This window comes from Leptinotarsa decemlineata, unplaced genomic scaffold (assembly GCF_025532065.1).
Source record: "Leptinotarsa decemlineata unplaced genomic scaffold, Ldec_3_MD MMD2_P_RNA_scaffold_1, whole genome shotgun sequence".
Classification (NCBI taxonomy): Eukaryota; Metazoa; Arthropoda; class Insecta; order Coleoptera; family Chrysomelidae; genus Leptinotarsa; species Leptinotarsa decemlineata.
In genome coordinates this window covers 5,160,180-5,188,055 of record NW_027412523.1, presented here as the reverse complement: position 1 = coordinate 5,188,055, position 27,876 = coordinate 5,160,180, and the positions used below count along the sequence as shown (strand labels likewise).

At 35.4% G+C, this 27,876-nt stretch overlaps 2 protein-coding genes and 1 non-coding gene across 3 annotated transcripts in view; 2 read left to right on the top strand and 1 right to left on the bottom strand.

The window, feature by feature from the left end:
* Positions 1 to 27,876, bottom strand: part of LOC111510653 (uncharacterized) — a 45,988-nt gene that overhangs the window by 1,979 nt on the left and 16,133 nt on the right. Inside the window, exons 8-12 of the mRNA XM_074171582.1 lie at positions 16,237 to 16,470; positions 9,228 to 9,752; positions 8,482 to 8,827; positions 5,259 to 5,471; positions 405 to 659 (exon numbers count right to left, since the gene is read on the bottom strand). Coding sequence (XP_074027683.1) covers positions 405 to 659; positions 5,259 to 5,471; positions 8,482 to 8,827; positions 9,228 to 9,752; positions 16,237 to 16,470 — 1,573 coding nt within the window. The remainder of the gene's footprint in view (positions 1 to 404; positions 660 to 5,258; positions 5,472 to 8,481; positions 8,828 to 9,227; positions 9,753 to 16,236; positions 16,471 to 27,876) is intronic.
* On the top strand, positions 18,002 to 19,025 carry mRpS25 (mitochondrial ribosomal protein S25). Its single transcript, XM_023166578.2, has 4 exons — positions 18,002 to 18,247; positions 18,404 to 18,510; positions 18,568 to 18,655; positions 18,791 to 19,025. Exons 1-4 carry the CDS (start codon positions 18,111 to 18,113, stop codon positions 18,966 to 18,968), a joined length of 510 nt encoding a protein of 169 aa, XP_023022346.1. The 5' UTR covers positions 18,002 to 18,110; the 3' UTR covers positions 18,969 to 19,025.
* LOC111510658 (U1 spliceosomal RNA) lies at positions 20,719 to 20,883 on the top strand. Its single transcript, XR_002722808.1, has one exon. It is a non-coding gene; the product is annotated as a U1 spliceosomal RNA (small nuclear RNA).

The window sequence follows — 27,876 nt, the reverse complement described above, 5'->3', positions numbered from 1 at the left end:
TCAGCGTTTTTTTCCTAAAATACTGGTTAAAAAGATATTAATTGTAATCCGGACTTTTGCGCACCCCTGTATACATACAGCCTTGAATTTAAAAAAAAGACAAACTTCAAAGTACTCTCCATTAGAAGAACATAAAACTCGTCTTAAACAAGAACTTCATCTGAAGGAGTGGTAGTGTTGGGCTGCATGAATTTAGGTCCTAGTTCTTCAGTCTAGTGAAGTTTTTGAATAAGCCTGATCCTTACCGTCATACCCTTATAACGGCCTTGAGTATCGCCCGAAATAACCCCCATTGATTTTTTTCATTTCAGTTATTTTATCAGGTTATTCAAGTGGACAAAATCAAAAACACCAGTACCAAAGATGAATTAGTCCAGTATTTTAACATACACTGATCAGCCTACCTATACAATTCCTGGGCCCCATTCCGAATGGCATGTAAACGCATGATTGCGACAGTTGCAGCTTCCTTCCGTTGGCGAACCTTTCGGGTTCGAATTTTTCTGGCTCGGAATAATATTCTGGATCGAAATGCAGACCATCCAGAGGTACCAGGATCGGTGTTCCTTTTTCTATAACAAGGCCGGTTTCCTTGATGACGTATTCCTCTTTACACTTGCGGTTCAGGAACGGACCGAAAGGGTATCTCCTCAGAGTTTCTGAAAGAAAAAGGCGTCCGTCAAATGGAAAATGTACAGCAGAAGAGTTTGGAGCAAGGTCGCAAGTGTTTGGAAAATAATGATATGTGTTTTTGTTCAATGGTGTTAATAGTCTAGTAAACAAACGCCTTTCAAATCAATTTTTTTTTCGCCGCCTCCAATTTTTATATTGTGAATGTGAATGAATGTGAATGAATGGTGTACCGCAGAGATCCGTTCTGGGACCATTGCTATTCTTGATATATTTCAATTAACAAACGCATTTTCAGCAACAAAGAAATTTTTTTAAGAAACCATTTTTTTTTCTAAAAATCATGATATTTTTCAATTAACATAATGCAAAAAAATTTTCGAATTGCTTATAAACAATGTATTTGTTTATAATAAATTCATTAACAATAGCTGTAAAAAAATTAAAAAAAAAATATTATTAATTAGCTTTTAGCCATGAGACATTGAAACAATAAAAAATTAAAGGAAAAAAATTGTAATGTATTTTTTATAAAATTATAATTTTCAATTGTTAATAAAAACATAGAAAATAACAATTATTTTATTTTGGCAACGGTAATCTATTTTTTTGCCTATTAAGGATAACTTCAACAAAGGAAAAAAATGCCAGGGTTTTAGTTTAATAATTATGGGGATTTTTATATTAACTTTCAATTCAGAAAAAGTTATTAATTAACAAATTTATAATCAACGTTAAAAATGTGATAAAATTTTTTTGACTGCGGATTATTGTTAATTGATGTATCTCAACATTACATGAATTTTTTCATTCCCTAATATTTACATTGAATATGTTTAAATAATTTTTTTTTGTTTTTATGTCAGAGTGACGAAAGGCGCACAGAAGCCAGACTACCCGCTTTTGGCTCTATTTTCAGGGCTCTGTAAAAATTATAAATAATCGAGATACAGTTTTGGGAGTCTGGACTTTTTTTACGCAAATTCATTGATCTTTTCAAATCTTTTTTCAAATTTCCAAAATTTTGAAAATTTTCCGAGATATTAAAAAAAAACTAAAGCCCCATTTTTTTTCTCTCAATTGTTTATAACTTTTGTAATTTTTATCGACACGTTTTCGGACCTGTCCTTAAACTTTCTAGGCAAAAATACGAATTGAATGACACCTTGGTCGTAATTTTTAGACAGGGCTGAAAAATATTACAAAAAAAAGTACATGTGAACTAGACTTATACAATCATCTTCCTGATTCGTTCAAGGTGCTCAAACAAAGCTTCTTCAAAAACAAAGTCAGAACTATTCTCCTGGAAAACTGTTTCAATTATGCCGATTCATATTTGACTTTATTTCATCTGATATGTTATATTATACATAATATTTGTTTTTTGACACTTTCAAAAATTTCAGCCTGATTATTGTAATGTTCAAAATTATCTTTCATTTTATTCACAATTTATGATTCAATATTTTCAACTTGTGACTAGTTTTTTTTCTTTTTCTATGTATATTTTAACTGACTTGCAACAAACATTCAAGTGTAAAGTTGTCAAATAAATATATCTGTCTATCTATCTATCTATTTAAATTTTCATCGGTTGTTGACTCAGAGAACAATCACCGAATGTCCCTGTCAACATTTCAAGTGTTTTTGGTCACTTCATTTGATTTTTTTACACAAAATTTGATGGAAATTTTCTGATCCATACGCAAAATACTTCTACCTTGTATGCCAAATAGAAATTGATGAATAATTGAATATTTTTGGAGAAAAATGAAAATTCAGTTCATTTCAACACACCTCGTGTATCTCAATAACTTGCAAAAACCATTCTACCAAACACACTAGATTTTTACATTTCTGTATATTTGGTGATTGTGTAAAACTTTCCCAACCAATAACTTAATGGAATATTGCTCTTTCATGTTCTCCAAATCTATTAGAATATTCAGAATATTCAGGTATTATAATCGTGTGTTATTTTTTCAACCGAACCAGACAAACGGAATATATTTCTTTTTCATTAAGACATCCACATGAATAACTGAATAATTGTGACGGGCATATTTTTTTTAATTCGTCCAGAGGTTTTTTTCTGACGGGCCAGTTTGTTTTTATCATGTCACGCAGAATATGCAAATTTTATCGCAGATAATCACACACTCGTAAAATAATAATTTCATAGTGTTGGGAAAGGCCAAGGTGATTATGGAATCCGTTAATAAATTAACAATGAAATTATCATTAGTCAATAAAGCTTAACAAACGAAAAAGTGACGTATAAATTGGTTGTTTTGGAATGGGTCAATGGTTTTTCAGTTATACATGCTTACGTATTGTGCAAAGTATTTTTATAGTAAACAAATCTGAGTGAAAAAAATTTCACGTAGGTTAGAAAGAATATATATTAAAGTTGAATTTTATGGTTTTTGAAATCAGTCAACAATAAATTATATATTTATAATGTACGTCTAATTATTATATTTTCAAGAAGAGGACCGTAAACAAATTAAGTAAATTATATCTTGGCTTCCCCAAAGTTCAAAATACAACATTTCATGGATAGTAATGGAATATACCAAAAAATTATAATACAGCTTTTGACTACCGAAGGAAATAAGGTCGTTTTTCACTCCCGGACCGGAAATAACTGTACGGAGGCAATTTTCCGGGTTTTCTAGCCGTGGTCTGCAGGTTTTCATGCCTGAGGATTAATTGTATTTATTACCAATTCGTGTACCTCTAAGGCCATGTAGCCGGATTTTATTAATATTCATTGTCTCTTCTTTTCTATTCAAATTATTATTTATTTATTTTATTATTATTATTAGCTTCACCTGTATGCATGTATGTATGTATATTTGTTTGTTTGTTTGTAACTCTTAAGCCCGGGATCTGTATTAAACAGAATTATCGACATTATTGCTTGATCTATACGCGAGCAGATGGCGCTGTACATAACCTACTTGATATATTAACATTATTGCTTGATCTATTCGCGGGCAGATGACGCTGTACTTAACCTCCTTGATATAATTCGAACTCACTTTACATGTATTTCATCAGTTCGGACTTCCATTGTCTAGTATAATATAAATTGATTTGAAAACCCTGAAAAAAGTATTAAAAAATCAATAATATTGACCGAAAATGACAATTTTATTTAACAAAAAACTGAATTTACAAAGAATTAACATACAAGCAACAACCAAACAAATAAAAATTGAAATATTAATAAGAGCTGAAAAATAAAAATTAAACATTATTTATTAACAAAAAAAGAAAAATGAAAAGATTTCAAACCAAGTTATGTGACATAAGTTTTTAGCTTGTTTTTTAGTATTAATTTTTTTACTACTCTAACCTAACCTAACCTAACTCAACCTAACCAACATGTAACCTGAAATTTTGAGTAAGAACTAACGTATTAAGAATGTTTTATATGGAAAAAATAATCTACCCTCAACATTTGACCTAAGTAGATTACTCTACTCTTCTCTACTCTACTCTAACCTAACCTAACCTAACATAACCTAACAACCTAACCTAACCTAACCCGACCTAACCCCAACGATTATGGACATACAGGACTGCTTACTTTTGCGATTTTGTTAGACACGTCACGTGAATTTTTGCGTGTACTTACGTATTTTGATGCGTAGATTACGAATCCTAAAGAAAAAAGCGATGCACTCCCTTATTTACAAAGTTACGGCCCTTCAAAGTTCTGAAAAAGGAAACTTTTCAGCCTTCTTTTTCACAGAATAAACTATTTCAAAACACAAGCATCTATTCACTAGGTCACCTTTACACCTTATTCCTCCTTCTTTAACACTTTTCACCTCAATAATCAACATTTTTCCAATAAAAATGTTTAAAAACGTACGGATCTGCTTTTTGGTTACATATCTCTGTATTTTACGTTTTTAAGGTTAATGGCATGGTTGGTACGACTGATGCAGTCCATATTACTAAAGTAATTCAAATGTTTTTACCTTCATTCTTCAGATCGTAAATTGGTTTTTGGTGGTGTATTACGAATTTGAAATAGTAGGCGACGGCAAATATCAACCGCTTTTTTCTGAAATGTCACTAGTAAGTAACCTAAAAATACAAGAATGTCACCAGGAGAAGCATTTGTTTTTAAAGTAAGTTTTTTATAAGAAAAATGTTCATTATTGAAATGAAAAGTGTCAAAGAAGGAGGAATAAGGTGTAAAGGTGACTTAGTGAATAAATGCTTGTGTTTTTAAATAGTTTATTTTGTGAAAAAGAAGGCTGACAAGTTGCCCTTTTCAGAACGTTAAAGGGTCGTAACTTTGTAAATAAGGGAGAGCACCGCTTTTTTCTTTCGGATTAGTAATCTACGCATCAAAATACGCAAGTACATGCAAACATTTTTTCAAAATCGCCGGGTGTCCTCAAAACGAAAATTTACCGATTATTTATAAACCGGTCAAAATACAAACACAACTGTCATTGAAACTTTGTTAAATTAGAGATGCAATTTTATGAAATCGATTGTAAAACACCACGTAAGTATGCGGGTAAAGGAGATCGATACCGATACTCCTGATTCCAATTCAATAATGCTAACTTGAAATTAGATCAAACATTTCAAAAATTACTTACCGGAGAACACCATATCCAAATATTCCAGCTTTTGAACGGACTCAAATGTTATGTCATCATCGCTTTCAAGATTCTCTGAGATTTCCTGCCTCAGTTTTTCTTGGCAGTCCGTTCTGATGCAAAGTTCGTACAAGGCAAAAGCTAAGGCGTTGCTAGTAGTTTCGAATCCTGCTATAAAAAATGTTATCGCCTGTGACACCATTCGGTCTGTATCTGCAAAACATATGACGTTGAGAAACGGAAAAATATAATCGTAAAAAAAGACGAAGTCCTTTAAAACCCAATCAGCATCATTTTCATCAAAAACATAATTGCGTTTATACCTGTTAATTAACATGTGGACAAAAGTTCATTTTTACCTAAACAACCGATACACTGTAATATATCGCTTCACTTTTATTTAAAACCCGCCCCGGCTCTGCACGGGTGCAATGCTGATACTAAATATAAATTCACCCACCGGAAGTTTAAAGACGTAGAGGGATGAAAGGGTAACTTTTTCCCTTACACCTAGCGCCCTAGTTAGAATATTCAAAAATCCTTCCTTATTGCACATATACAATATAAAACGAACCAACATACAAAATTTCAGCCTCAGAAAATATAGTGGTACAGAGAAACAGTTATGAAAATGTAATTTTCATATGTAAACACTCCCCTTTTATCCCCAGGGGGCGCCCCAGTTGGAATATTCAAAAATCCTTCCTCATTGCACATATACAATATAAAACGAACCAACATACAAAATTTCAGCCTCAGAAAATATAGCGGTACGGAGAAACAGTGATGGAAAGGTAATTTTCATATGTAAACGCCCCCTTGTATCCCCAGGGGTACGCCCCGGTTGGCATATTCAAAAACCCTTCCTTATTGCACATCTACAATGTAAAACAAACCTACATACAAAATTTAAGCCTCAGAAAATATAGCGGTAAGGTAAAACAGTGATGAAAAGGTAATTTTCATATGTAAACGACCCTCTTGTATCCCCAGGGGTGCGCCCCAGTTGGCATATTCAAAAATATTTAATTATTGAACATATACAATACAAAACGAACGAACATACAAAATTTCAGCCTCAGAAAATATAGCGGTACGGAGAAACAGTGATGGAAAGGTAAATTTCATATGTAAACGCCCCCCTTGTATCCCCAGGGGTACACCCCAGTTGGCATATTCAAAAATATTTCCTTATTGAACATATACAATTCAAAACGAACGAACATACAAAATTTCAGCCTCAGAAAATATAGCGGTACGGAGAAACAGTGATGGAAAGGTAAATTTCATATGTAAACGCCCCCCTTGTATCCCCAGGGGTACGCCCCAGTTGGCATATTCAAAAATATTTCCTTATTGAACATATACAATACAAAACGAACGAACATACAAAATTTCAGCCTCAGAAAATATAGCGGTACGGAGAAACAGTGATGAAAAGGTAATTTTCATATGTAAACGCCCCCTTGTATCCCCAGGGGTACACCCCAGTTGGTATATTCAAAAACCCTTCCTTATTGCACATCTACAATGTAAAACAAACCTACATACAAAATTTAAGCCTCAGAAAATATAGCGGTAAGGTAAAACAGTTTTGAAAAGGTAATTTTCATATGTAAACGCCCCCCTTGTATCCCCAGGGGTACACCCCAGTTGGCATATTCAAAAATATTTCCTTATTGAACATATACAATATAAAACGAACGAACATACAAAATTTCAGCCTTAGAAAATATAGCGGTACAGAGAAACAGTGATGGAAAGGTAAATTTCATATGTAAACGCCCCCCTTGTATCCCCAGGGGTACGCCCCAGTTGGCATATTCAAAAATATTTCCTTATTGAACATACAAAACGAACGAACATACAAAATTTCAGCCTCAGAAAATATAGCGGTACGGAGAAACAGTGATGAAAAGGTAATTTTCATATGTAAACGCCCCCCTTGTATCCCCAGGGGTACACCCCAGTTGGTATATTCAAAAACCCTTCCTTATTGCACATCTACAATGTAAAACAAACCTACATACAAAATTTAAGCCTCAGAAAATATAGCGGTACGGAGAAACAGTGATGGAAAGGTAAATTTCATATGTAAACGCCCCCCTTGTATCCCCAGGGGTTTGCCCCGGTTGGCATATTCAAAAACCCTTCCTTATTGCACATCTACAATGTAAAACAAACCTACATACAAAATTTAAGCCTCAGAAAATATAGCGGTAAGGTAAAACAGTTTTGAAAAGGTAATTTTCATATGTAAACGCCCCCCTTGTATCCCCAGGGGTACACCCCAGTTGGCATATTCAAAAATATTTCCTTATTGAACATATACAATATAAAACGAACGAACATACAAAATTTCAGCCTTAGAAAATATAGCGGTACGGAGAAACAGTGATGGAAAGGTAATTTTTATATGTAAACGCCCCCCTTGTATCCCCAGGGGGCCGCCCCGGTAGGGATATTCAAAAATCTCCCTTTATTCATTGCACATCTATAATATAAAACGAACCTACATACAAAATTTAAGCCTCAGAAAGTATAGGGGTACGGAGAAACAGTGATCAGTCGACTACTGCTCAAAAATGACACTGTTACTTGGTTATCAATTAAAATTAACATCTGAAAACCTAAATCCTATTCTGTAATGAATTATTCGAGCGAGTTTGGTCAGAATTTTCTTATGTTACCCCTCCCATTAATTGTGGCTAGATTGACGTCAACTTGAAGTTTTTAAATTACCCGGTATTGGTTGTGGCCTTGCCGCTGAAAATAACCAGGACTCTGGGTTACATCAGGTGGATCATTCAATTTCATTACCGCTGGAATTCCATCACGGTACGATGAATTTTTCATCTTCAGTCATTCTGTTAATTCGTGCGTGTGGATAAGTATAGAATCATCAAAATTGCCTTCTCCATGCAAAAACGCAATTAAAGAAATGAATAGAAGAAACGAGATTAATGAAATATCGATAAGCATGTTATTATTGATGAGACACACGAGAAAATGCAACCATTTCAATTTAAAACTAATTAATACACTTTATCGTATGATTTTCACTCTGAGGGGTTTAACAACAGCTTCCTCAAGCGTAAATTTACGCTTTTGTAAACTACTTTATAGTTAAAATTATACAATAAACTGTATTAATTAGTTTTTTTTTGAGATAAACATTTTATAACATTCTCAAAGTTCCATTCAATAGTGTAGGCCAACATACCAAAAATAGTTCCTTTATCAGTGGATTCGATCACGTTATCCCTCAGCTGCAGGAGCAAATCCACGAAATCATTCCTCCTCGTCTTCGTCCTCTCTCTGTACTGCAGCGTGTTGAGAAACACGTTCCTCAAGAACGTCGTATCGATCAGCTTCAGCTTGAACCAAGACACGAAATCTGGCACGAAAAAGTAGGAAAACAGACTGAAGGATCCCATAGGCGACAGCTCGAACATCTCCCTGCTGGCCTTCCTGAACTCGGTATCCTCTCCCTGGAACGAGTTGGTCTCCAATCCGAAGAAGCACGAAGCCACGAGGTCCGTCATATATTTCGCAGCGACCTCCTTCACCTGGAATCGATGATACAATTGTAATATGGTTACAGAATTATAAATTTATTTTCCAACCATGGTCTGCAGGTCTGCAAGGACTCTAGCCTTCTTGGTCGTTCTTGTGAACAGACGTGAGGATGGTACATTGGGCCACAGAGTGTACAAGAGAAGAAGACACACATACAGTTACCTGAACAAAAACTGTAACCACCAGCCACAACAGAAGAGAAGGGCAATCAAAAAGTGGTTGTGAGAGCACGATGTATCTGTGAACCTGAAACTCTTCCTGAGTAACTCAATCACGTTGGCTACCTATCAAGTAATCCAAGCAAGAGAAACCAAGCCACGTCCACTAACAATATCATGAAACCAGAGACAAACACCAGCAACATTCATAGACAAAAACTCACTTACTTACCTCTACCACCTGCCCGTCGAAGCCGCCCAAGTAGGTCTGCATCTCCTTGGAGCACTTCTTCATGATGTTGATCATCATCTTCAGCTTGCCCGACGTGAAGATGGGCGTCAGCTTGTTCCTGATGTTCTTCCAGTCCGGGTTACGCATTATGAAGAGACTGTTTCCAGTCATGGGGTCGGCGTTGACATCACACGCGAATGTTCTATCATCGAAGTTGCTGAAGTCGCGGATGGTGACGCTCTTGATGATCTCCGGGTTCCTGAGCACTAGGTACGGCCGGCCCATGATGTAGATGCCGAAGTAAGGCGTGTCGCGAGGGTACTTGCTGTAGAGGTGCCCCAGGTGCTTCCCTATCTGCCGCTTGCCCGTGAAGACGTCCCAGAGGTTGCCAGCTAGGAAAACGGGCTCCTCGAAGGGTACGCCGCGGTCTTTCCAGTAGGTGTGGTTCCTGGTGAGGTAGCGGTAGACGAGGTAGATGGAAACTGTGAGGAGCAGCAGGCTGGTGTAGACATTGTTCGGAAGAACCTGGAAGGAGCCGTACATCGAAGAGAATTATATAAAAACTATACCATGGCGAATCAAAATGTGTACATTTATTTGGAGGTGGTCGACAATGTTTCGTGGTGTATTTCATCAGTTCGGACTTCCATTCTCTAATATAATATACGCACATCGGAAAAGTCTAGGGATATTTTTATAACATACTAAATATTATAAAAAAAATGCATGAGGTCGTTTAATTTCGATTAAATTGGTACACTCGACCACCCTGTAGATTTCTATGGGTTGAACAAAGCCTGCAAAAACGGTAACTAATCTTTTATCAAGTTTTTTACAAACGGTAGGTTTCCGGCTAAAATGAATAATCTGAAAGTGTCGAGTTTGTACATTCTATGCAGTTCTTGCTCAGCAATTAAACTGGAAATATTGTGCTTTAACATGGAACGCCATCACTTACCATTGGCTGAGATGAATAGACCTGTAGGGCTTCTTCAAGGTGGCATGCGACAAAATGATGTAGCTCTTCGTTTGGGGGTCTCCCAAAGTGTTATCAGTCGATTGTGGCGGCGTTTCCGTGAAACTGGCAGTCCAGCCGAACAACATCCAGAGCGAGGACGCGCTACAACTGCAGTTCAAGACCGATTTTTGGTCTTAACCGCAAGAAGACAACTGACAATCACAGCACCTGAGTTGGTTAACGTGTTGCAGCAGACGCACCAGGTAACCATTGGTCGTGATACTGTCAGAAATCGACTGCATGAAGCAGATCTCCACAACAGAAGGCCACTTAGATGTCCACCTTGGAGAGGCAATCGCGTTAGAAGATTAGAGTGGTGTCAAGAACATCAAAACTGGGATGCAAATGATTGGGCCACAGTTTTGTTTACAGACGAATCCAGATTTGGATTTCATCCAGATTCTCGTCGAGTAAGACTGTGGAGACGACCTGGAAATAATGAACGTTTGAGACACGTCAAGGAAGTCCACACATACAGAGGTGGTACAGTAATGCTATGGGGCGGAATCATGATCGGCGGCAGAACCGATCTCGTTTTTCCAAATCGCTCGCTCACAGCTCGACAGTACCTCGACACCATTCTTTTACCTATCGTCCGTCCGTTTGCTGGTGCTGTTGGGGAAAACTTCCACCTAATGCACGATAATGCTCGTCCACATGTCGCGCGTCTAGTGACTGACTGGCTCACCAACGAAGGAGTTGATGTATTGCCATGACCAGCACAATCACCGGACCTGAATCCCATCGAGCATGTGTGGGACATGCTTCAACGAAAATTACTCCGCATATGGGGAACATTCACACAACGTTTCAATTGAGAGAGCTTTTAATCGCTGAATGGGCAAATGTACCTCAACAAGACATTGACAATCTCATTTTGTCGATGCACGATAGATGTAGGGCCGTAATAAACCAGCGTGGAGGCCATACTTTGTACTGATTCCATTTTTTTTGTATTATTATTTTTTTTCGGGGTGCCAAAGAAGAGCATTTTTTTTTAGTTTTGCTTATATGCGCACTCAGTATTTTTGACCATTTAATAAATTTTGTTGTAAGTTACATTCGTTTGATAATCACCCGTCAACTTTTTTTCCCTAAACCGATCTAAAAAAAATTATTGTCATTTTTAAAAATATCCCTAGACTTATCCGATGTGTGTAAATACAGTCCACAAGAATACAATGTGTATTGTTTCTAATGGTGAATCCTTGAATAAATGAGTAAATATTGGTCAAACGTTGAGATTACTCAAAGATAGAATCAGCTCACATAAAAGTGATAGTAGATTACATCCCGATAGATGTCATAGAAATGTCATTTATATTACAATCAAATAAATGGCTCAACAGATATTCAGATATTGCTCACCTCAGTAAAATCTATGCTTTTTAACTGGATATTGACAAACATTTACATGGTTTTCAAATCAGTAATGATTATGAAAGTTCATTAATATAATTTATGATAGTTTTTCAATAGATTTTTTAATATTTTGAAATACATTTTTCTTGCGTCTTCATTATGAAGGTTTCACAATCAATTAATAACACTTTTCCGTAAAGTTTTTGCCTCGCAATAGTAATTGCGTTTTCAATTAATTAAATTCTAATTTGATGGATGCGACATTGGATTTTCTCCCTAATTTGCATCTATAACAGCTGATGTCCCTGATCACACTTGCACCAAAATTATTCTCAATTGTTCCATAGTTCAACATAGACAAACAAACGCCCTTTTTTTAAATAAAATAACACGTCAGCTGTCAGTGTCACTGGATTTTTTGTATCTCTCTTTGGTCTTCATGGCTTTCACTGGTAAATTATAATTTCAAAAGAAATAAAGTTTTATCAAGTGAATTCAAATAACCTTCTTTACATCAGGAAACTACTTGTATCAGATATACTATTTCAATGCATCAAATGATAGATTTTTGCCATACTGCCTAACTTAGTTATCGATAATTACTGATAATTTCAAAAATACCAAAACAAAAAGTTGGTTAGCATGCTCCTCGATGAATTAACTACTGATATTCATAATATTATGAATCTATGACATTTACTAATATGTTCATCAATGCTAAATGAAAGTTTCAATAATTTCAGGGTATATTACTTCTAAGTACCCTTATTTCCCCACTGTTTATTTCAGTTCGAATAAAAATACGTGACTCAAGCTTGCATGGACCTTTTCACATAGTACTCCATAATTTTCAAAACACATCACCTTTTGCGTTATTACATTTTTTGCAAAAACCAATGGAAAATAATAATCAATTCAGTGGGAACAAAATGAAGACTTTTTGGATTCTCCAATCAATAAAAAAATTCATCGTGAACTAACCTCCCATAGCGGCCACATCATTTTCGAGAAAACCAGTTCGAGTCCCGCGCAAAAATCAATCATCGGCTGATCTCACGGCCTGGCTTCACGAACTGCCCGCCGCCAACTATGTCTCAAATATATCCACGTTCCTTCCTACCGAACAACGCGATTAATCATCTATGCATTTGTGGCCGATTTATCGATTTTGGACACACTCCACCAAACCCCCCAACCTTATCTGTCAATTAATTGCAGCAATAAAGTGTCAGCAAAAACAAGTTTTTTTCGTCGTGCGGCAATTTGGAAGAATCGTTTTTGAGGATGACTTCCGGGACGGTGTTTTTGTTACAAAGTTTAATTTGCGAAATGGTTTTATCGGCACTGATGACACGGGCCCGGTGAAAAACAAATTAAAAGCCGGAATTAAAATGTAGCTACACCGTTATTTCTTAATGAAACAATCGACAATATTGCGATGTACAAAGTCATTGGGGTTTTATATATATGTACTTTAGGTGTAACTTCCCTTCACAAGCTTTATCGCCACTAATAAGTGGAAAGCGTTTTTTCAAATAATATTCTGCTACTACACGGGCTGAAAAGTCCCAGGCCTATCACATAGATGGCGCTACTAAGCTTTAAAAGAAAGCTGTTGAAGATTCATGATATTCTACTCATAAGTTTGTGAGTTATTGTGCTAAGAGTGACACTAATTTTGTTCATTTCAAAACAATGGATCAAAATCAATTTCGTGTTTTGATTTTACACTGCTTCTTGATGGTAAAAATACCGTTCAAGCAAAGTAATGGCTTGAAAAGTGTTATAAAGACTTCGCCTTACCAGAAACAACAATGGGCTTGTTTCATGATTTTTGGTTTATAGTTCACTTGATAGAAATTTCAAATTGAAAAACAGTGCACTTTGTTTCATCTCTCTGAGTACCGTAGTTTTTCCGTAATTAATTATTAAAAATCGAATGTGGTGACGTCACGCCACTATTCCCGCTTCTTGTTTGATTGACCAATTGGAACAATAGAAATAATCAACATTGCCAAATCATAAAATTTACGAAGCCTATAATTATGGAAGTGTATATGAACCCGTTAACGTTTCAATTAATGAAAAATTCTCCACATGGAATAAAATGTACACGAAAAATCATGTTTGGAAATAAGTTCTATATCTAAAATCAGTACACAAAGTCGATAGATCACAAAATATTTACCTGAACTATGATTTTATGCATTATTTAATAATATACAGTTATGAAATCCAAAAAATTGACTTATTTTTTGAATTTCATAATCCAGTTTGCTGGATTCCAGCAAACTGGATTAAAGAATCATTTCAAATATTCAATTTATTCTACAATCATAATATAGCCTAATATAGCCTAAAGTTATAGGCTCGCTTGGGTAATCTGTTGAATCCTCCAAAACTTGAGAGGAAGGTTAAATGAGGTCAAATATAGGCAGAATTGATTATACTCGAACTGATCCAACAAAAGCTTCTGAGGTAATAATACCATTATTCATATAAAATTCAATTAATTTTGTTTTATACTTTCAGTAACAGGATTAACTCCAAGATAATACTTTCTGTGGAGAATACTTGAAGTTGAAATAAAAAACTTTGTCATCAAATTCAATATTTTCGTTCCTCTTTCATTTATAGTCACTTTTTAAATGATTTCTATAAAGTCTTGGAAAAGTAGAAGGACTGTAGTTCTTTCTTTTCAGTTCTTTCAGCCATTTTTTTTCTGATAGATAGATACATAAGAGATGAGGTATTATCAATAAACCCTCTCAACGAACGCCAATATGCGTACCAGCCAGGTAAGTCAACTGTCTAAAGTCGATCAAGTCGATCTAAAGTCATCTAAGTCTAATGGCATTAGATGACCTTAACAGGCTACTAACAAAATCCTCAGAGGATAAAGAGATAGCCGTGGCAACATTCATCGACATCGAGGGTGCCTTTAATAACGCATCTACAGAGTCCATCACCAAAGCTCTAGATAGAAAAGGGGTTCCAACCCTCCTGTGTAAGTGGATAAATGCCAGCCTGGAAACATAGACGAAACCAGTCACAGCTAGAGCTGGCAAGGGGTGTCCACAAGGAGGGGTATTATCGCCCCTACTGTGGGCTATCCTAGTGCACGAAATACAAATGAGGCTAAAATTCAAACTCGCAAGAACTAAACATAATAAATAAATGGTGCCAGGAGGAGGAACTAACAGTAAACGCTCTCAAAACTACACTAGTAGACCAGATGGCAAATGCCTATAAATATGCTGCATGCAACCCCATAAATGGAATTCCATTGGATGAGATGCTTCCCCAGTATAGCTTTGGAAAAAACTTCAAAACAATTATAACAGGCAGGGAGGCTTGGAAGGGAGGACCTCCAATAAATGCAGAGATTGCCTGTTACACAGACGGTTCAAAAACTGAAGAAGGTGCAGAAGCAGGAATCTATATAACTTAACCAAAGACAAAACTCTCACTAAGCTTAGGTAAAAAAGTGACGATATTCCAGGCAGCAATACGTCACTGCACAGAAGAGTTACTAAGGCAAGAGTTTAAGGAAAAGACTATTGCAATATACTCTGATAGCCAAGCAGCTATAAAAGCAATAAGCTCCATGCAGGTCAATTCCAAACTGGTCTGGTACAGCAAAAGCGCTGCGAAAAACTTGTAACAGCAACTGAAAGGAAAAACAATCTCAAAAATGGTGGAATAAGGCGCCGGGTATGAGACCGGCCAAAAAGTTCATTAAAGAGCCATCACCAAAATTCACGGAGTACCTACTAAGTCTGAATAGGCGATCAACTAGAGTTCTGGTCAGGCTATTGACGGGACACTGTAGACTCAACAAACACATGAACAACATCGGACTGGCAGACACAGCCCTACGCAGGCTTTGCCAAGAGGATGAGGAAACCTCCGTACACATACTATGCTATTGCGAAGGTCTGTCAAGGATAAGGTTTGCAGCATTAGGGGAGGAAAAACCACAACCCTCTCAGTATATGGGGAACTTGAGGTCTGACCTATGGAGTCTAGTTATAAGGACGGGCCTAGACAAGGAACTCTAGCATACATGAGGGCACACACAATAGACCTGCAAAGGTCGCAGTGTAGTGGGTGTTCAGCACAGAAGCCCCATATTAATCTAATCTAATCTAATCTAATCTAATCTAATCTAATCTAACCATGGTCTTTTTTGTTGAGTTTTGGCCTCTGAGAAGTGCCGGGATGGCTCATCGGTATCTAACCACTAGTCGTGAACGACTTCTGTTATCGTAGAGGATCCACTTTTCATCATACGATCCAAAAAAGTATAGTTTCGGCTGCGCAAAAGCAAAAAAGAACAGACCTCGATCATTGAGGTGATCTGTTGATCATTCAAATCGTGAGGCTTTTTGACCTTTTCAATAGGTACGTTTCAGACCATCAAAAACCGAATTCAAACGATCAAAACTTTTTAAACAACGTAATAACTATTTGAAGTACTGACCAAAGCACCATTTTTTCTTTATATTGAATAAATTCACCTTTCTTACAAAGTTGGGCAAGTTCAGTAGTTAGTCGAAAAATCACACTAACATTTTAACAATTCAACGTATGAAATTTGCTCGAACTATGAAAGTAAATAAAACTTACTTGAAAATTCGCGATATCATGCTTCCTGTTATAAACAGGCCACACAGATTGAAATAACATCTTCAAATGCAAGATATTATATGTCACAAAGCATTTTATTTTATAATATGCTGATTTCACACTAAATAGAGAAACCACTTGCGTTACATTCATACCATGTGTTGAAAAATATTTTAAGAAATGCATCATTTTGTCATCTCCTGAGGAAACTTGAGAAAAGGAGAAAACTAACTTTTTTTAAGATTGGCATTAAACGTCAATTTTAGTGGAATTTATAGATCATAGAAGTGACATTTTTAATGCCGTGACAATTAAATCATAACACAGAACATACAAAATAGTAGCAGATGAAATTGTTTGATAATAATGATCATTGTGGATATTTATAGTAATGTTTGAACTATTTTCCAACCTTACTCCACTGGCTACATACTCCTTTACGCCCTTTGTAGTCATAGTATAATTATTTTTGTTTATTTCTAAAGTCCTGCCACAACCAATGATATTTTGTTTTTTGGGATAGAAGAAAAGTCTTTCACTAACATCTGTTTTCATAATTTCATAATTGTCTAATATAATATAAATTGATGGAACGAAAAATATAATCATTTCCTAAATTCTGATATTTTGTAGTTAGGGCCTTTCTCCTAATGATGCAGCAGCACAAAAGTAGCAGGAATATGGCAAGTTGCCAATGTATCCACACAAGTAAAGTCCCAAACAACTGATTTTTCCATGGAACAAGTCTCATACCATCCGGCCGTTTTCCGTCGTCTCAACTTGTACCTATGCGTTCCAAAATCACAGGAATTTTTGCTGAAGTTAATGCCCTTTCAATCAGATCATTTATGACACAATGGCAAGATAAAAGTCCAGGGGTCAACCCATGAGTACCTACCTGATTCATCTACAAATGCACCACATTTACAAAAGTGTTGAACCAAGTCGAAATCCAGTAGAATTCCAAGTGATGCTACAGGAATAGCATTTATCCTAGCACTAGATTCTTTCACAGTAACTGCAAGAAGACGATTCTTATTTTTTAAAGTTTCAGAAACTGTCTTCAGTTGAATACTAGTTGTATGATCTAGTAGTAGTTTATTCCATGCCCTCTGGTTTTTCATGTCTTCAATTTTCACTGTTTGGACAGTTTTTGATTCCCAAAGAGATGTGCCTCGATCAAAAACGCGATCAAATATTGGCTTTGAGTATTGAAAGATGATTTTTATCAGATTTGAAACACCGCACAATGAGCATTAAGGTTTAAAGGTTTCTTTCAACTGAACAAACTATATTGAAGAAGAAAAGTAAATAAAAATGGTCTAAATGCAGAGTAATGTGATATCGGAAAATTACAACACGGACAGAATTACTTGTCTTAGGTTTTTGCTTCTGGAGGATTATAAACACCACTGAAAATGCATTGGAAGTGAAGAAGCTATACATAAATTCAAAATGAATTAATATTATTATTATTATTGTTGATCACACTAGTTATTCTAATTCACACGGTTTTTCTAATACATATTTATTCCAATGTGAATGTTATTGATGGTAAAAAACTCACAAAGTAAGTTCCTCTATCTTCTCAAAGGAATACCCCTAAATTCTAAACGCCCACTACATAAAAACCGAACTTGTTCTGTAGTCTAATGAACGAGATAGCTAGTTCCATCTATCAGCGAGTAGTCGATCTAAATGTCAAATAATTATCTCAACCGTTGGTTCTCTTTTACTATCACAGATGTCACCCACCGTACATTTTGTCGATTTCGTCGCGATTTCGTCACGTTAACCTCACTTTTTCACTAGAAAACAACTTGCTAGAGAAATTTTATTTGTTACGTGAAACGAAAAGAATCAACTGAGAAACTATGCCTTTCATGAAAGGGCCAGCTCCTATAAGGAGAACAATAAAATATTTGGAAGGGGCACGGTTAGCGTTGAAGGATCAAATAAAAATAATGACTATAAACTACCATGTAACTGCTCCCCATCACCAAGGAACAAAGTGAGTATTGAAGAAATGAAGAATTCTGACAATGATTGTGAATTATATTTTTGACCTGATCTGACATTTGCTAGCTTTTATGTGTTCGAATTGAAAATGTATTTCTTCTCTTGTTGTCCTAATTACATCATGTCTTCATCTTTGTTTTTGTTACAGAGACTTCGTATTTTGGTATTTGCCGCAGATTCAGTACAGGAACCCGAATGTCCAGATAGCTACTTTGAAGAATCTCACACCATCTCCTTTCGTCAGGTGTTTTTACGGTGAGTTTCTTGCGAAGAAAGTTCTCTAGTTACGACTGTAATGAATTATTTTTTCAGACACTGGTCACGAGATGCTCATTGACACTTTCGGGCGAACTAAAGAAGAAATTCACGAACACTTGATTAACGTCATCGGGAAACAGAAGTAAGCAATGACAAGTTCTGGGTTCAGCTTACAAAATTATTGAATTTTGTTTAAACACAATCGTCAGACATCAAAACGAACACTTACTCAATTTATGTATGCCCAATACTTTTACTGATGGCGGTTTTGTTACAGAGATGTATTGGAGGCCGAAACGATAGCCAGAGAAAAGAAGGATAATCCTGCGAACTTTGGGACGCTGTGTGAGAGACATTGTATTTGTGAAATACCCGGACAAGTGCCCTGTCCCGGAACATGCCCCCTACCTAAGCACTGGAGGGGCAAATACAAGTACAACAAGGTACAAGAGTAGACATTAAGCTCAAGTATAGTTGATTTTTTTTTGTAAATAATAAATTCATGGACGGTCGTTGCTGGATATTAGTTACTTGTGAGAAACCACATCATTATTTCCTTTTCATTCCCTGTCCCATATCAAATGAGCTATTCAAAGGGTATTTGTCAGATGATATTCAATGTCTGAAGAGGTATTAACTATGAAAATAGCTATTTTATAGAGAATTTGTGTGCCATGTACAAGGTCATCTATAATCTTGAAGAAGTTGTTGAACCAATTTGATTTCATTGTTTTCAACCTTCCATAATGAAAAATGAATTGATATAGCTCAACAGACAAGTTGCTCAAGTATAAGAATGATAGTAATAAATCAGCTTTATTGAAATGCAAACAGAAAAAAAACGGGAGATTCTGGTACTAATTGACGGGAAATCTAGCTCAGAGATACTCAAACTCGACCAACAAGCACCACTCCCTAGTAAATAGAGCAGTGCCGATGAATTTTGAAACAAAAAAATACTAGGGGGATTAAACACTTTGGAAAAGGAAGAGAATATGTCAAAAATGAGAAGAAATATAATTTACGGGCTATCTAAAGTCGGGAAGTAGAGAGGGGTGAGTTTTTAAGGGTAAAAAACAGTTAGCACGATTTCCGACAAAATTACAAGTCCTATGGAAAAAAGTTGAATAAAGTTGTATTTTACAAAGTTTTTTCCTTACCAAATTTGATGAAAGCTTCCCTTTTAGTTTCCCAGACACACTGTAAGTTTTGAAATTTAAAATATTCATTTTCTCCCCTCACTTCGATTTAATATCGAAAAAGCACCCTCATGATCAATCGAAAAATCTCTTGTGAAAATGTCTGTTTTGTTCAAAAAATCAAGATGCTTCTGGTTTGTTGAAATCTGTACTTTTTGATGGTGTAAACAATTATACATTACAATTGCAAATCTCAGAAAATGCAAAAAACGAAAAAATTAGAATCTGATTTTTTTTCACTTTCTTTTTTGAAAAATGTGAAATTGCATGTTACATTAATAAACAAAAAAAATTCAAATCCATGAAACAGAGATTGCAAAAATAGTTCATTGAAGGGGATTTCATGTAAAAAATGTGACTGTTGCAATTTCTTTCAGTAAAAAAGCTGATTCATTGAATTCTTATTAAATTTATGTCATAGAAAATATCATAATATCATAATTTTGGAACTATACCAATCCACATGAGATCCAAGAGCGTTCAATACATCCTGAAAAAGTCATTTTTTGGTGTGGATTAAGAAAATTATCAGTAAAAATGTTTGCGTTGTCAAATCCTAATTCGACTGGGCTATAAATATTTCAATGCATAAATAAAAATGTTGAAGATATTTAAAAATAAATTAATTTAATCGGAATTGATCTCTACAAAAGTAAACATACGTTCACTAACTGATTTATCTAATCAGAGTTTTTTTTTTGTTAATTTTACCATATTTATTTCGTTGGCTCTCGGATTTTTTTTCAATCTACAACAACTATCACAATAAATAAAAAGAAAAATCAATGTTCGAATATTTGCGGCAATAATCAATGTTCTCGCCTAGTTCGAACTACGTGGCCTAGATGGCGCCCCACCGTGGACCCCCGGGACATTCATTTGCGTTCCTACGATAGCTCGTACGCACGTCATGTCCGCTAGATGTCGGCAGCGCTTTTCGAACACCACGTCGCCGCTGATACCGTAGCGGTTGTAATTAAATAACTCCATCTCACAACGAATAGTCATACTTACTTGGCGCAGGGGCAACCGCGATCAAGAAGGCGGTTCCCCCAGGTCGAGGGCAATCCATTGCACTACGGGACAGCTTGACACCTGCGATTATCCCTAATGAGGATAAATCGGGCGTTAAATTTTTGGTAGTCGGGATTTGCGTACGCGCGATCCCGGTGTTTTGTCAAATTTAACAAATATTTTAGTCTCGAGCCGCAACTATCGTCAGTAGTGATATACCGCATGTAAAACATTTCTGTAATACGGTCACAATATTTCTGTATACAAAATACTGTGATACGGTGGTGATAGAAATGAGTAGCATTGTGATTACTGACTACTAGTCTTTGATTGCTTAACGATTGAAGTCATAATAATTAATATGTCGTTTAAAATTTACAATAGAAATACAAACAATTATACAGTGTGTAACAACGCAAACTTAACAGAGCCATTTTTTAATACAATAAGTGAGATTTTAAAAAAAAACTCGGACACGTCGATTTCTAATCAAAGGGAACACCTTTCAGACTAATCAGATTTTTTGTAGTACGCACCCCCTCGGAGGGGTGCGTCCGACGACCCTTATTTAGATAGGGAAAGTAGGTCGAGTGGCACCTTGTTTTAAAGGTCTTTCGAATACCTTTACATCTCTGTTTAAAGAAAATTTTTGTAACGATTAGTTTTCGAGATAATTTGAAGTTAAAATTGCCATGTTAATAATACATTAGACAGACCACTCGGTAACTTGTATGCCTAAATTAAAAAAAGCAGTTCTTCTTATCAGTTTTTTGTTAAATAAAATCCCTTTTTTAAAATCAATACCCACTCCTCTTCTTCCAGTTTTCATTAGTACATCGATCGATTGTTTTGTTTAAACGGGGCGTGTATTGTTATTTGTTTAAAAATGCCTTACACTACTGCTGAAAGGGTTTCAGTCATTGCTTTATTTTTTGGCAACGACCGAAATGCTAATAGATCATCAATTTTATTCAACGAGCAAAACCCTGGTAAACACCTAAGCAGAAATCACGTTCTGGATTTGGTCACAAAATTCAGGGAGTCAGGTTCGGTTTTAAATAAGAAAAGAAATGTTCAGAGAAGGGTAGTGAATGACGATAATGCGATTGGAGTGATTGGTCAAGTCATCGCCAATCCCAGGTTAAGTACCAGAGGTTTATCAGCAATGGCCGGAATAAGCCATATGAGCGCATGGAGAATCCTTAAAAACCACAAATTCCATCCTTACAAAATTAAACTTGTTCATGAACTCAATGAGGATGATTTCGACCGAAGACAGGAGTTTTGTGAGGGCATGAGTGAGATATTAATGCAAAATCCCGAGCTGCTTTATAACATCTGCTTTTCGGACGAAAGCTCATTTTATTTAAATGGTTACGTGAACCGTCAAAATTGCCGTTATTGGTCGGATGAAAACCCAAGACAATACGCAGAAATACACACCCAACATCCCCAAAAGTTGAATGTCTGGGCCGGGATATTAGGCAATCATATCAGAGGTCCATTTTTCACTAATGGAAATTTAACCGATGATTCTTATTTACAACTTCTTGAAGAGGCAATACAACCTCGTATAGTTGAAATAATTGAACAGGATCGAAGATGTCAAGATGAATTTATCCATTTTCAACAAGACGGTGCACCACCCCATTATGCCCAGCAGTTTCGAAATGTTTTGAATAATCATTTTAAAGAAGAATGGATTGGCAGAAGAGGTCCAATTGAATGGCCAGCACGATCTCCAGACTTAACACCACTGGACTACTCTTCGAGGGGATATTTAAAGTCTAAAGTTTATGCTACACGCATGGAGCAAAAATGGCGCACATTTTGAACATTTACTCTAAATTTCCTAAGTGAGTTACCCTTATTAGGTGTTACTTTTTTGTGTGTGTTTTAAAAACAATTATTGGGATTTATTAACCCTAAAACAGTTTTTTAAACTTTTCTGTGTCATCAGCATTCTAGGAAATCAGCAGGTTGTATTCGTTGTGTAGGTAAGTTTTTAGTATGATTCACTTTTTTATCAGAAGCATAAAATATCCACGTCAAAAGGCAACCTTCATAAGGAGGTGCCACTCAATTTACCTAAAATGTAAGGGTGGTAACCAACCCCATCCCCCGAAAAAATCTCCTCGTAATAAACAAATAATTCTTACTTTTTTACGAAATCAAATGGACACGTATTAGCAGATTGTCATAAAAAGCAAAAATTAATTTTTTTTATGAAAGTTCCGAACGTAAATTGTACCTTAAAAACAATTTGATTTATTTTAAAAAGAGTTGAACTCAATAAAAATACCGTTAAATCTTCAAATTATCTCGAAAACTAATCGTTACAAAAATTTTCTTTCAACAGAGTTGTAAAGGTATTCGAAAGACCTTTAAAACAAGGTGCCACTCGACCTACTTTCCCTATCTAAATAAGAATCGTCGGACGCACCCCTCCGAGGGGGTGCGTACTACAAAAAATCTGATTAGTCTGAAAGGTGTCTCCCTTTAATTAAAAATCGACCTGTCCGAGCTTTTTTTTAAATCTTACTTTTTATATTCCAAAACGGCTCTGTTAAGTTTTCGTTGTTACACACTGTAGATCGAAGCATCATGTACTTGAATGTGGTGAAAAACTTAGGTCTCAACAGAAAATTTGAAACACATAAAATTAAATTTAAAATCGCAAATAATAATGAAATCAGTAAATCTGAAGAATATAAAATCTAATCAAAATATTCATATAAATGAAATCTAATATTGAGAATTTAAATTATCTGTTTATTATTTCAACACTCGAAAACGGCTGGACAGATTTGGCAATTTTTGGTTTTAAATTACGAGGAAGGTTTGAAAAGTGAAAAATTAAATAATACATAGTGAGCATAAGTAAGTTAAAATTAAAAAATAACTTTTGCAAAAACTAAGTTAATTGCACGAAATTTGGTACCCGGGATTTTTTTAAACTGGGAAATCGTATTTTCGTGTTTAAGTTTTCGTGTAACATCTCCTAGAGTGCCTGCATACGCTGTGAACTTTTGGTAGTTTTCATGGAAAAACCTAATTCCCACACCTCTTCCAACTGAAAAAAGTACACTTTCTCAACAACACTGGAGGTGATCGTTTTTGAGTTATTTACAATTTTCTATATCGATCCATATTACTTAGCTTAGTGAAGTTGCTGAGAACATTACAAAAATTTACTTCCTATGTGGTGGATCTCGTCAAAACGAGCAACGTTTTTCTATAAAATGTTTGTCGAAAAATCATTCGTTTTCGAGGAACAAATTATTGAAATTTGTCATAAAAAAATCGAAAGAAATGAACTTTGAACGTTCAAGCCAGTCTCGAACTACAACCTACACAGTAGGTTGAATGGACTGACGCCTATCAGAAAACAACTACTCCCCAGGCTAATACCACGAAGGGCGTTGGATTATATCCGACAGGCGTCAGTGCAGGAACCTTCACAGAAAATTTCCTGCATATGCAATTGGCAATACAACTGAAAAAGTCGACCTTCAATTCTGGAACGGGCACGGGCATTTCTTTAGATTTGTTTACTGCCAGTATCCAAGCATAGCCTAAGAAAGTCATAAATATTGTCAAAAATCATTCGTCACAAATGTTTGATGAGGAAGAGATCAATCTTTTTAACAACGGTTTAAAATTTGGCATCCCGTCTTCCGAAAAGGTACTTGAGAATATCGTTGCTAGTGTTCTAAATTCGATTCAATATATGCCTGATTTCTTGAAGGGCCTAGCTCGAGAGAAAGTCAGCAATCAAATCTCCAGGAACATGATAATAGATAAACGGAAATATATAATAAACGACGATAAAAACCATAAGAAATAAGTTTGATTTACCTCTTGAAGATGATCACTTGGTCGAGGTGTTAAAACGGTTAATAAATGTTATTATTACTTACACACTCTTGCAGAATGAAGTACAAGTAGGAAAAAACCATCGTTCACTAGGAATGCACTCGCTAAACTCGGTATTTCACTGACTAATCTTTTCAGACGGTGTAACAGTATTCACCCAATCGGCCTTACTTTATAAATAATATTTTGCTATTTGAATTTTAGATAGTTCCTGAAAAACATCCTTCAACATCGAGACCGGGTTTGAATATAATGAATAATGTATCAAACTTGTATGGTAAATGAGGAGCCGAAAGATTGTGGAACGAAATTGTTCCAAAAAACCCTCAGATTTTCAAACAGGTATACTCGTTTGGTTGTCACAGAAAAAGAGGGAAGATTGGCCGTGGTGGAAGAGAGAGTAAGATAGACGGGGTGTGTCGGAAAGGGTGAGAGAGGGTGGTGAATTCCCATTAAACTTTGTTGAATGGAATTTACATACTTCTCGAAGACCAGTTTTTTATCTTTCCTTTATTACCCCTTGAATTAGTTAAACGAAATTTGAATGTTTTATAGAGATATTCATGCATAAGAATTTATATAGTCAGTTTTGTTTTTGATTGTGAAAGTCAGCATTTAAGACGACATAATGATGCCAATGCAAAATTTCGAAAAATGTATCACTTGAAAAATTTAACGTAATTACGCTGATGAGGACATGAAAAATTTGTCAGTTGACACTTCAACTATCTGCCTATAGTTCTAATTTTAACAGAGGGCTGTTCAAAATGTGATCTTTAGCACCCTTTACCAATTTCAAGTAATGATTCTTCATTATATTATCTTGTTTCGCCATTCCCGTAGCTTTCTCAAAAAATAGTTTTCATAGGTGGGTTAATCTGACCAACATATGTTTTGTCACAGTCATCGCAGCTCATTATAAAAATTTCAAACTTTTCAGTTCCCATCATTTTCTCTACAGTGTTAACTTAAAGAAAACAAACAGTTGTTGTATTCGGTTTTTTGATGTGTCAACTTTTCATGGAAGGGTAAACCGCTTCATTACCTAACGCGTAACGCCGCCAGTTTGTCTGGCTTCCCTTTCTCTCACGCATACGTCAGCAGAAGGCAAGCTCCTCCTCTCTCGTCGGACAGACGATCAGTGTTTAATGTGCGATAGACATATATTGTTGACAGTATTATAAAAATCTAACCAGCAAGCAACTAATATTTTTTTGTTATGTGAAAGGGGCTTGAAAATGATGATACTAATTTTCTGTATGTACATTATCAGTATCATTATTTAATCTCACAAAAGTAGCAATTGGCTTATGGTGGCTATAATATATGTGTATACACAAAATAATCAATAAAATATTTTATGAATAATACAGGCTTTCAATCATCTTCATGGCTCTACTCAAACTGAACTTTTTATCTTCTTGTTTGTTCTTTTATACGTTTAGAACCCCTTAGTGCAGGTATTTGTTCTCTCCTGTCTGATGGATGTCTCTTTAAATTTGCCTGTATTTGGGTTATATCAGGTAATATTGAATCAAACAAAAAATACAGATAAAACAACGCAACGATGGACTGCATTTACATACATAGGTCACCAAACCAAAAAATCAACAAACATCTTGAAGCCGTTGAACATCAACATCACTTACAAACCGAACACGAAAATAACACAAAAAATAAACAGCTATGAAAAAGAAGAAGACAAAAACCTAGAAAAACCAAGCAAAAACTGATACAAAGGTACAACGAGCACAAAAAAGCATACATAAACCCAATAACATACAAATCAAACCTCGCAACACACGCAATACAAACAAACATAACTTTCCCCCACCAGAAAACATCAAACTCATAAAACAAGTCAATAAAGGAAACCGTATGGACGTCTGGGAAAACCTTAACATCCATAAATTCAAAAGTGATAATTCACTTATCGAGGAACAAATACAAATCAAAATACAGCAAGACCTAACGTTCAATATACTACACAATACAAGACACATACGTAGAAACACTGGAACTAAAGAAACTCCAACACAAAAGATGTAACTCAAATACAGGCAAATTTAAAGAGACATCCAGAACACAGGAAAGAACAAATTCCTGCACTAAGGCGTTCTAACCGTATAAAAGAACAAACAAGAAGATAAAACGTTCAGTTTGAGTAGAGGCATGAAGATGATAGTACAGCGCTCGTATACAGCGTGACTCACGGTCGATGGTAGGTTAGACGTTTCTGGAAAACGCAAAGCATGATTTTTCTGAAAATTTCACCTCTCACATTTCCTTACCTGTTCTATCGATCTAAAATATTTTCAGCATTGCGGCGTTGCCACTTCCATCAAAAAGTCCTAGCAACTTTTTTTTTAAATGGAACACCCCGTATAATAATACATTTTTGGAATCGCTCTGGTATTTTAATACTTTTTTGTTAATAATGTCCTATACCTATTTCTATCTGTTTTCGAGATAAAAAATAAATTGTGCTAAATATGGCCCAAAACATAGCCTTAATTGAAATTAAGTACATCCTTACTCTCAATTCATGAAAAGTTGATATTTTGATGATAGTTTGGACAAACTCGAAATATTCAAATAACACTAAGAAATTGACTCCATGACATACAGGGCGTGCTAAAATTACTATTATTTCCATTGTGCATAAAAGTAGTCAAAAGTTCATTTTTTCAAATGAAACCCCCTGTATATTACTCGGTAAATTGAAAGATGATAAAAAATGCTTCAAGATGATAATCATGTCCCTATACCTAAATCGTCAAGTTTTCTCATTAAAGTCGCTTCTTGTAGAAACATTATTTTTTTTTTTAGAATTTGGATTTAGGTAGCAGTGGAATTATCAAGCTTATTGCAGTTCGGTTACTTTTATAAGTAATTTACAAAGAGTTATCGACAGTGTTTCGAATCATCTTCCAAAATGAATGCAAAAATCGATTATTCAAACGAAGTTGTTATGAAATTATTCATTATACACATGAACAAAGTGATCAAATCATTGTCAGAACGTGTAAAAAATTCAACCAAATGTATCCTGAATTAACACCAATGAACGAGAGGAAGTTTGTAAGGTTACAAAATAATTTCCTTAACTATGACTCAAAGTTTCCAGGGAACAACTGTACCAAAAATCAGTCATTTCTAGGTAAAAAGTAAGATTTTGTGGGCTAAAACATGTGAAAGTACAGACAATAACAAAATAGGATGAATCAAAATGACAAAATTGTAAACAAAATATCGCATTTTCACAATAAATGTT